The sequence below is a fragment of the Olea europaea genome, chromosome 15 (assembly GCF_002742605.1).
Source record: "Olea europaea var. sylvestris chromosome 15, O_europaea_v1, whole genome shotgun sequence".
Taxonomy (NCBI): Eukaryota; Viridiplantae; Streptophyta; class Magnoliopsida; order Lamiales; family Oleaceae; genus Olea; species Olea europaea.
This window is the reverse complement of record NC_036251.1, coordinates 17,259,790-17,271,480: the sequence shown is the minus strand read 5'-3', so window position 1 is coordinate 17,271,480 and position 11,691 is coordinate 17,259,790. Positions and strand designations below refer to the sequence as shown.

The 11,691-nt window shown below is 32.8% G+C and overlaps 1 protein-coding gene across 1 annotated transcript in view; it reads left to right on the top strand.

Annotated features, from left to right (window-relative positions):
* LOC111410323 (protein O-glucosyltransferase 1-like) overlaps nucleotides 1-4,622 on the top strand; it is a 7,142-nt gene extending 2,520 nt beyond the window's left edge. Inside the window, exons 2-6 of the mRNA XM_023040590.1 lie at nucleotides 646-1,190; nucleotides 2,099-2,291; nucleotides 2,724-2,788; nucleotides 3,143-3,353; nucleotides 4,162-4,622. Of these exons, the coding sequence (XP_022896358.1) occupies nucleotides 646-1,190; nucleotides 2,099-2,291; nucleotides 2,724-2,788; nucleotides 3,143-3,353; nucleotides 4,162-4,524 (1,377 nt within the window). The 3' untranslated portion in view covers nucleotides 4,525-4,622. The remainder of the gene's footprint in view (nucleotides 1-645; nucleotides 1,191-2,098; nucleotides 2,292-2,723; nucleotides 2,789-3,142; nucleotides 3,354-4,161) is intronic.
* Nucleotides 4,623-11,691: the final 7,069 nt, after the last annotated feature.

The following is an 11,691-nucleotide window of genomic DNA, read 5'->3' as shown; positions in this document are numbered from 1 at the left end:
AAATCCCATGTGTATACCTTGAAGTGTACAAATAGGATTATCCAACAAATCGATTCAATCCAATTGACACCCTTTTACTCGCCTAGTTATGTAAATGGTGCACATTCTTGATTTAAAAAAAAAAAAAAAGTCTAAACTTACAAAATCAATTCTACTTTAAAGAAGCATGTTCGGCTAGCCCCATTTAGTTAAAAATTATATTTTTAGTTGATTTTGATGAAAGTTGATTAAGGGTTTATTTGATATGATTTTTTGCTTTTACTTTCTGTAAAAGATCTTTTGTAGTAATGTATCTTATAAATGTGTGATTGAAATTAAAAATGTTCGGCTAGCCCCATTTAATTAAAAATTATAATTTTTGATTGAAAATTAATTTTTAAAAGAGCTTTCTATCTTCAAGAGAAAGTTACATTGGACCAATTTCATCTAAAATTTCCTTATAAGAGGCACTTCATAAAATTAGAGAAATGGGTCCAAAAGCTCATCTGGACTTTTGAAAAGCCATGTTGAACGACCCTAAATGTGTGATTAAAAAATCGGTAAAAATTGTGATCTTATAAATGTTAGATTGAAATGAATTATAAATCATTAAATCATGAACATAATTTTTATCTAACGTCTCTTTCTTTTCTTTTTTTTTGGCAGGCTAAGTACGCATGCTTCTCCTCTCAAAAAGCACTTCAAAATAATCCTTCAAATTCTGATCTCCAGTTCCCTCTAAATTGCTCTATATGGATCCAAACCAATACATGCCCAAAATATTACCCAACCTCATACAAACCCTCCAATCCAAACCCCTTATTGAACCCGAAATGCCCAGAATTTTTTCGATGGATTCACGAAGATTTGAGGCCCTGGAGAGAGACAGGAATCACAACGGAAATGGTCGAAAAAGCACGCAAAACTGCCCATTTCAGATTGGTGATTTTGGATGGGAAAATTTATGTGGAGAAATTCAGGCAATCGATTCAGACAAGGGCTTTATTCACAATGTGGGGAATTTTACAGCTTATGAGGTGGTACCCTGGGAAATTGCCTGATTTGGAGCTCATGTTTGACTGTGACGACCGGCCGGTGATTCAAGCGAAACACTTCCAGAGGCCGGACTCTGGACCGCCGCCACTGTTCCGGTACTGTTCAGATTGGAAGAGCTTGGACATTGTATTCCCCGACTGGTCTTTCTGGGGCTGGTACTATGCTTCTCTAATCCTAACCATTTTAGTTCATGTTTGGCCTTAAGTATAAGTAAGAAAGGGTATCCTATTACTACAAAAAGTATAGTTAACTTGCTTTGAAGCCAGCATGAACATATGTTCGACGATGACGTATTCGTGCATGTTTTATTTGAAAGCTTCTTGACAAGTTAATTTATAATAATAATTTTGTCCTAAAATGGTAACTAAAAAATTCAAGAACATATATTTGGTTTTATTTTCTTGAAAAAATTTACTAAGACAAATGCTAATTTTTTGGGCTTTCAATGTTTCAATATAAGAAGCCCTTGGTTTGGAGGCCATTATTTACCAAAAACAATGTTTTGAATAGTGAATTTTTTTTGAGAATATGTGGTTAAAATTTTTTTTTTTTTGGGTATATGTGTAGAAATGAATGATCTTCTAAACATCGGTAACATGGTATACCATTTAATTGGTGAATCATTAAATACATGGACCTGTCATTAATTTATTCACCAATTAAATGTTGTGTCATGTTATCGGTGTTTAATATAAACTAAGTACTGGGTTTAGGAGATCATTTCCGTATGTGTAGAATATTTTATTGTGCGAATGTGTGATTGAATATAAGTATATAGAGAAAAGAGTTTTAATTTAAAGGCATATAGATTTAGGGTTCGTAACAACACTGCACAATAAAAAAGCCAGTATTTTCACTTTCTTTTCTTCTCAATCATATTGAGTGTGCCAAACATATCAATGATGTCCTAAGATTACATATATGTCCACCTTGACTTTCTCCATGAAAAGGATAGATGACGATTTTTGCCTAAATTTATGCAGAAAATATTATTTGTACAATAAAGAAACATGACTTTGAGGTCGATTGATGAATGAGTAATTTTTCTTATACATTTTTGTAGGGCAGAGACAAATATAAAGCCATGGAGAATAGTATTGAAGGACATGAGAGAAGGAAATAAGAAAACCAAATGGGAAGACAGAGTGCCCTACGCCTACTGGAGGGGAAACCCCAATGTGTGTCCATGGAGGGCTGATCTTATGAAGTGCAATGTTACTGATAAAAATGACTGGAACACCCGTCTTTACGTTCAAGTAAGTGTATTCATATTACGCTAAACACTAGAGGATCAAAAATAAGTTCATTAGAATCGAAAAGGAAAGAATACAGTAATCTAGAGGAGGATGTAAAGTTGAACGTTCGACATGTCAACATGAAATAAAGAAATACAAGACTAACGACATTCAAATTGACTTCTAGTAACTATACTATGACGACACTTCCTTCTAATTATGAGTGAAGATCGTCGCTTGCATGTGCTATACTTGATTTTCCAAGTTAACGACTTTGGCATAGAGGTCGGAAAATGCACATTTTTTGTAAACGACTTGATCTCCATACCCAAGCTGTTAACTTATGTATTGTCCGCTCTAGAAGAACATCTGCTCTCTTATTGGTACAGGGCATCTTTAGGTTAAAGTTTAAGATCAAAAGCTTATATATATTATTTTTCAATTATGTTTCAGGATTGGGATAAGGAAGCCAAAATAGGGTACAAGCAATCAAATGTTGCAGACCAATGCACACACAGGTCGAAACTCCTATTTAAATTCTCTCTATATGTTATTTGTTTGTCGCACTAGAAATTTAACGTGAATTTATTTGCATTTGAAAGTTCTGTGTCCATTTCCTGCAAAAACAGTTAAGAAAAGAAAATCAAAGTTTTGGAACCTAAATACGCTTTAAATTCTCTAATAACTAATAGTTCAAGTATTTAAATTAAATCAAGTGGCTGTGCCATTCAATAATTACACTTATGTTTAAATTTTGATGTAGGATTAAATAATTCTCTCATGTATAATTACGTTTATAACTTTCATTTGTCTTTTTTAAATTAGCCATGTTAATTTCGAATATTATTAACTATAAAGATTATGTATTTCAGATACAAAATATACATTGAAGGATGGGCATGGTCTGTTAGTGAAAAATATATTTTAGCCTGCGACTCGCCCACATTGCTAATGACACCGCGTTGGCATGATTTCTTCATAAGGGGCATGATTCCACAGCAACATTATTGGCCAGTTAGGGACAATGACAAATGCAAATCTCTAAAATTTGCTGTTGACTATGGTAACAATCATACTCAAAAGGTAATTTTTTTTTCTTGCACCACCACCTAAAAAAGATTACAAAAACCACGATAGCCATTGATCTCATTATAATTTGGTACGATATATTTGATAGATAAACTGTAGTGGACAAGATTAGGCAGGATAATAACTTTGGTCGTATTTATCTCTTCTTTAGTTTTGTCTAGTCGCTTAATTGGCAATATTTGTTCCACACGAGTACAGGTGCCATGATCTGTTGAAGAAACACTTTAGTACACTAATTATACGAATATTTCATTTCTCGAGTTATAATACTATTATTTTTTGTCTTTGGGTTCTGAATAGATATTTGCATTACCTTTTATGTTGAATATGTAGCTGGTTTTATAACTTTTCATCTCTTTTTATCCAAGGTAGTCATTGTATCAAACTGAACATAATTGGACACAATTAAGAAAAATGAACACTGTTTAGTCCTATTGAGTTTACTGTACTAAACATGCCAATTATATTTTAGAGACTCGAAAGTATATTTAGTACGCATAACTGGATCATACAATGATTCATTGAGACCTAGCTTCTTTTTCATCTTAAGCTCATGTTTGAGCCACATTCTAGAAAAAAAAAAATGCATTATTCATGTCAAATCAATGGGAAATGTGTGGTTAAAAAATAAGGAAAAGTTTTATATTTGCATGTAATATTATTTTATTGAAAAATGTGTGATTGAAATGATGTCAAATCACTGTTGAAGAATATATTTTTTTGAAAATAATGTGGCTCAAACAAGCCTTTAATATTGTTCATTATTGACGAAAACTTATGTGCTTTTTTCAATTTTTTTTAGGCAAAGGCCATTGGAGAAGCCGGGAGTAGCTTTATCCACAACGATCTAAAGATGGAAAATGTATATGATTACATATTTCATCTTCTAAATGAGTATGCAAAGCTCTTTAAATACAAACCCACAATTCCTCCAAATGCAATGGAGCTTTGTGCAGAAGCAATGGCATGCCCTTCATATGGGATATGGAAGGAATTCATGGAATTATCCTTAGAGAAATCTCCAAGTAATTCTATTCCATGCACAATGCCTCCACCATACGAGCCCCAAGAATTGAAGTCTTTTATTGATGCAAAGGTGAAGTCTACTAAGGAAGTTGAGGGATGGGAGAACGAGTATTGGGAGAAACAAATCAAGAACAAATAAACCTTTTTTTTTTTTTTTAAATTCTATTTGCTAATTTTGTATTTTTCTTGGATTTTAATGGAGGTTAGAGTAAGAGCTTGTTTGATTTAGATTAAAAATTGATTTTAATTTTAGTCAAAGTTAAATAATCAATATTAACTATATCTTTCATGAGTCATACAACTTTTTAATCACACATTTTAAAAACTTCTATTACAATCTACTAAAAAATCTAATTTTAATTCTTACGAAATACCTTCTAAATGGGATATTGATTATCTATTAATTAATTGTATTTGACCTTTAGAATAGATTTTGAGAAATCAGTTAATTAAAACAAACCATAACAATACATGCTTTGGAGAGGGTGTTGAAGAGGAAAACAATGAAATAGAAGGACACTCAATTTTGATCATATAATTCAATTTCAAATTTAATACCCGTTCAACCTTTTTAATTTCAGAATTCAAATGATATAAAATATTCATCAATCTGAGGTTAAGATTTTTACTATGCATCGAGAGACATAAAACTTAGAAAAAAAATTTATCTGCTTGCTTTCCTCTATATATTATAGTTTTTCGAATTTATATTATGGTTTTTACAATTCGATAAAGTCTCCTTTTTTTTTTTTCTCTTCATGTGTTTGTACCCATGGAAAGAGTATCGACTATGAGCTTTTTGATGTATTTTATCTGCTTTGATAGTACGTCGTGATGGGAAGACCGCCCTGAGTTTAGGGCAACCATCCCTGACGTGACCGTTGGACATGTTTGGTAAGTGATGTCCAGATCCCTAGGCTATGATGAAAAATTGAGGCCCTTTTAACTTCATAGGCTATAAGTTCAAGATTGTAGAATTAAATTCACATCACAATTGAAGTAGTCCAATTATGTTAGGTATTTAGAGGTAATCAGCCTATTGAGCTAGATGCTCAATATCCAACTTGAAAGTAATTTGAAAATCACAAGAAAGATAGATAAATATAATCGTTATCTTTCTTTAACCACTTTATCTCGTCTTGAGCTTTATCTTTTAGTTAACATAATCTTGTAGTTTTTTATTCGTCCTAATTTTGCAAGATTTTTGGGAAATCCATTTTCCCCCATGAGCCTATAAATTGGAGTCTTTACTCTTTATTTTACTCACCAAAAAACAAGAAAAAATCTCCTCCTGCTTAGTGCAAACACAAATCCTCCTCTGCCTTCTTTGTGAATTTGTCTTTGTGACTGATAATGACCTTCAAATTGGAGATACTTTTGTGGTGTGGATCGAGTTTCTGAGCCTAATCAAAAAGGGGAAAATCGTTCTTCAATTTTCAGATTTTTGGTTTTGATTTTTTTGAAATAATCTCTACAAATCCTTCACTAATTGGTTATTTGATTCAAATTGTAGGTGTGTTTGCTTCACAATTGGTATCAGAGCTTGGTGGTGGTGAAAATCCGCCAAAAATTGACCAAAACTCGGCAGAAATCAAAAGAAACGGATTGCCCAATTTTTTGCACAAAAAACTGCACCTGCAAACTCGATTTCCCGGCAATCCAGATGTCCATTGATGAAATGAAGATCGGGCTTGAGACGTGCAGGTGGAGGCGATGCTCAGTGTGTGGCGCATGTTCCCGATGACGGTGCATAGAGGCTCTAGCAAGGGCTCGTGAGGGCACGTGGCGTCGAATTTTGAGGAATTGTCTTCAGGTAGTTTGTTCCTCACATTATTTCTGACATTTTTCGTGTTAGAAGTTTTCTGTTTCAGGTTACAAAGAAAAAGTTGGACGATTTTGCCCATCGACGGTTGAAATTGCTACATATTTACTGAATTACTTTAGGCCAAAATTGCTGCCTTAAAGCAGTAAATTTGTATCTCTCATAATTTATGGACTTAGACAAGTCCACTCTGATAAATTGGCTGAAACTTTACATTGTCGCACTAGCAAATCATCGTGTAGGGTGATCATTAGAATTGAGGGTTGTCATTGCTTGGCAACCATTGCTTGTTGATAGAACCTAGAATTACTTGCCATTATCTGTTTAATTTTCTAAGTGAAATTATTTATTCGTCATTAGATTAATTTGTTGAACGTCTTTTTGCGTTATCTCGTATTATTTTAGACTTGTACCCAGACTCCTATTCTAGTTCTTCCCTTAATCTGAGAACTCGATTCTCATGAAACCCTGGTGTTCTAGGATAGTGCATTATTGTGAAACCATAGGAATCTTGTTACCTTGTATAATCTGTGTGACATGTGACTTTTACATATCTGAATTTGTATTCTGTGCATTTTTTGGTAAAATATCGACACATCGCTTTGAGTTGGGTGTCTTTAATGGTAAATGAGATTTTTCAATTTGGTAACAAAAAATGAAAGGTATTCTTGTTCAACAAAAAGTTTCCAAAGTTATTGATGACTCTTTTCCTACAAACTTGACTAATGAAAAAAAAGAGAATATAGATGAATTGATATACACTTCTATAATATTACACTGTCTAATGCGGTATTAAGAAAAGTTGGTAAATTAAAATCAGCTCAAGAACTTTGAAAAAAATTGGAGGAACTTTATGTGTCTAAGTCAACTTCAAACAAACTTTTTTCTAATTGAAAGCTTTTTTAGCTTCAAAATTGATTCTTCAAAAGATTTGGATTATAATTTGGATGTCTTTAATAAATTCGTGCAAGATATCACTAACTGTGGTAAAAAAAATCTGAAGAATATAAGGCAAAATGCTATCCCTGAAGCTTATAGAGAAGTTAAAAATGCTATTAAATACAGAAGATAACTTTAACACCTAAAATTGTCATAAACTCGTTAAGAAGTAAAGAAATGGAAATACGAGCCGAGAGAGTCGAAAGAAAAAGTGGTGAGGTTCATATGATGAGAGGTAGGTCTCAGTCTAGGACCCGTGATAACCAAAGTGGATACGCGTCTATTAGTAAAAAGAAAAGTAGAAGTTATCTAGGTCAAAAAGTAAAACTAAAGGTAGAAAGTGCTATGGGTGAGGTAAAATTGAACGCTTCATTAAATATTGTTATGTTGAGAAAAACAAACAAAAGGAAAAGGTTCACGATGAGGCAAATGCTATTATTTCTTTTGATGAATTTTGTGAATTATATGTGTTATTAAACTCTGAACCTACTGAAGTAAATTTGACTGTGAAATCACATTTAAATGAATTGATACTTGATTCTGATGCATCATTTCATGTTTCGTCACATAAAGACTGGTTTGAAAATACGCAAGAATCTGAAAGTGGTCATGCTATTTTGTGCAGTAATCATGCATATAAAATTGCTAGCATTAGTGAAATCACGTTGAAATTTGACACTAGTTATTTGCTTAAACTACATAGAGTCAGATATATTCCTGAAATCGCTAGAAATCTTATTTCGATAAGAGCATAAGAAACTAATGGTTTTACTGGTAAAATTGAAAACAACATGTTTAAAATAATTAAGAGTGATCTTTTCACATGTAAAGGTACTAAAAGAAATGGTATTTATGTGACCACTGTTGAAATTGTTAAAAAGTCAACTTTCTTTATAAATTTGACCAACATCGATGACACACGCAAGTTGTACAATAGATTAGCTCACATAAGTATTAAAGGACTTAAATTGCTAAATGATAAATGTGTATTTGGAAAAGACTGTGTCTAATATGCCTTTTTGTGATCACTGTGTACTTGGTAAATATCATAGGTCATCTTTTTCGTCTGGTATGCATAAAATTACTAAAGTCTTGGAATATATTCATACTGATATATGGAGGCCTACTACTAATCCTACAATGGGTGGTAATATATATTTTATGTCCATAATTGATGATTACTCTCGTAGGGTTTAGGTTTATCTGTTAAATGATAAAACTGAAACCTTAAAAATTTTCAAAATATGGAAATTGCAAATTGAAACTCAAACTGACAAAAAGACAAAATATCTAAGAACTGATAACGGCCTAGAGTTCTGTAATAATGATTTTGATGATTTGTGTGAAAAATGTGAAATTACTAGACATAAAAGTATTCCTTATACACCTCACCAAAACGAGGTGGTTGAACGTATGAATCATCCTTTACTTGACAAAGTTAGATGTATGATGTTGAGTTCTGGAATTCCTACATCTTTTTGGAGTGAAGCTGTTATCACTGCGTGTTATCTGATTAATTTGACACCTTCTACTGCATTAAATGGTGATACTCCACATGAAAAATGGTATAGTAAATGTGCTGACTATACTGTATTGAAAACTTTTAGCTGTGCTGCTTTCTTTCATCAAAATGAGGGAAAACTAGAACTTAGAGCTAGGAAATGTGTTTTCTTAGGATACCCTGAAGGAGTTAAAGGGTATAGGCTTCGGGATAGAAGTCAAAATGAAGTTAAGATCATCATAAGTCGTGATATTACATTTAATGAGTCTGAACTGCCGTGTCTAAAATCAGAACGTAACACCTTGAGAGAAAAACAACAAGAAAACATTAGTGACGAATTTCAAGTAAATTTAAGGTCCTTAAGTGTTCAAACCCCCACCACCTCAATCGATAATCAGAGTGAAAATACTGAGAGATATGAAGTTATAGAGGAATATCAAGTAGAGCAAAACCCTTTGTTTGATTACCAGTTAGCTAGAGACAGAGTTAGAAGAACGCATAGGGTGCTTCAAAGGTTAGAGTTTGATTTTGAACTTGCTTATGCTAGTTATAAAGAACTAGTTGATAGGGAACCAAACACGTATGAAGAAGCCTTGAGGAGTGAACAATCTGGGAATTGGGTGAAAGTGATGAAAGAAGAGATAAATTCCCTTGATAAGATTCAAACATGGGAATTAGTCCCAAGACCTAAAGACAAGTCTATAATTGGGTGTAAATGGATTTTTAGAATTAAGGAGGGAATTATCGAAGGAGAGGGTTTAAGATTAAAGCTAGACTTGTGGCCAAGGGTTACACATAAAAGGAAGGGGCAGATTATAATGAAATATTTTCTCCAGTTGTTAAGTATACCACAATTAGGACTACGCTTGCATTAGTTGTACCTTTCAATTGGGAACTTGAACAACTTGATGTTAAAACTATCTTTCTACATGGAGAATTTGATGAAAAGATTTTTATGGATCAACCTAAAGGTTTTGAAAATAAACAAAAACCTGATCATGTGTGTTTTCTTAAACGCTCTTTGTATGGTTTAAAACAATCTCCTAGACAATGGTACAGACGTTTTGATTTTTGTTAAAACGGTTGGTTTTAAAAGGAGTAAATTTGATCATTGGTTGTACTATCAAGTAACGCAAATAATAATGACTGTGTGTTTTTGTTGCTATACGTTGATGATATGCTTTTGATTGGTCCCAACTTGAAGTTGTTAAATGATGTAAAAACTACTTTTCAAAATGAATTTGATATGAAAGAACTAGGTAATGCTAAAATGATCTTAGGCATGGAAATTCAAAGAGATAGGTCTAATTCAATTTTATTTTTGCATCAGGCTGAAAATTTCGAAGAAATTTGCCATGAATGATGTAAACCTGTTACATTACCTTTAGCTAATCACTTTGTATTATCTAAAGAACAAACACCTGCTAATGAAGAAAAAGAATATATTAAACGAATTCCATATACAAATGCCATTGGTTCTGTAATGTTTCTAATGGTGTGTACTAGATTTGACTTAACCTTTGCTGTTAGTACACTTAGCAGGTATATGTCCAACCCGGGTCCCAAACATTGGGAAGTTTTGAAATGGCTGTTTAGATATTTGAAAGGAACATGCAATGTTGGCTTAATATATAAGTTCAGTACCGAATGAATAAAATTGAAAGGTTTTACTGATGCTAACTATGCTAGTGATAGAGATAATAAGAAATCTACAAGTTTACTTTGTGTAATTTATATGTTAGTTGGAAATAACAACTTCAACATGTTGTTGCATTATCCACTACTGCATCAGAATACATTGCTGCTACTGAAGCCTTTAAAGAATTTTTGTGGTTTAAAGGTGTATTAAATGAACTTGGTGTTTTTAAGGACAATGTGACAATATATTCTGATAGTCAATCTGCTATTCACTTATGCAAACATCCTGTCTTTCATGAACATATATGTTTAGATTGCATTTCATTATAGATATGATTTCTCAAAAACTGGTAAAACTTGAGAAAATCCTTTCAAAATATAATCCTATAGATATGGGAACTAAGGTGCTCCCATGGGTAAAGTTTAGAAGCTACCTTGATCTTCTAAACATCGATACAAATTTGTAAGTCTCTTCCCTTAAGTCTATTTGTTATCTTATCTATCTTGCAAGATGATTTGGCATCAAGGTGGAAGTTGCTAGGCATGTTTGGTAAATGATGCTCAAATTCCCTAGGCTATGAAGAAAATATTTCATTTCTCGAGTTATAATACTATTAATTTTTGTCATTGGGTTCTGAATAAATATTTGCATTACCTTTTATGTTGAATATAGGGTTGGGCAAATCTCCCGAACCGAACCGAACCGAATCCGATGGTTCTTGTCAAATTGAATACCCGAACGGGTATCTGAATTGAGAACCGACGGGTACGGTTTGGTTTTCGGTTCTAGACCAAGAACCGATTAAGAACTGAATCTTTCTAAATTTTTTTTATATAGAGTAAATCAAATTATTTTAATTTTAATTTTTTCTAAACAAATTAACGATTTTTAAATCCAAATTTTAGGCCCAATAATTTGTTTCATTTCTAATTTTTTAATTTTTGGCCCAATTACCCATTTTATTGTTTCATTTCTTAGCCAAACAAGATCAAATCCACTAAATAATCCTAAATGCCTACACTAAAGTGCATAACGTTGTCTCGACTCTCGCACTCACTCTCGCAGCCTCACTAATATTTCAAAACCTATACAATCGTCGACCGACACTGTGACCTTCGATCGAAGCTGTGACCTTCGTCGACTGAAATTTTGATCGTAGCAATCATTTGAACAAGGTAGTTTACTAATCTCTGACATTCCAAAACCATTGAATATATCATTAGTTGTATTAATATAATATTGTTATAAATGTTAAAAAATTTAATTATAGTACAGAACCGAACGGAACCGAACCGATCCGAACCGAACCGAATGGAACCGAACCCGAACGGTTCTATAATTATATTTGGACCCGACGGTTCCATTTACTAGATACCCGAAAAGTTTGGTTCGATTCGGTTCTAAA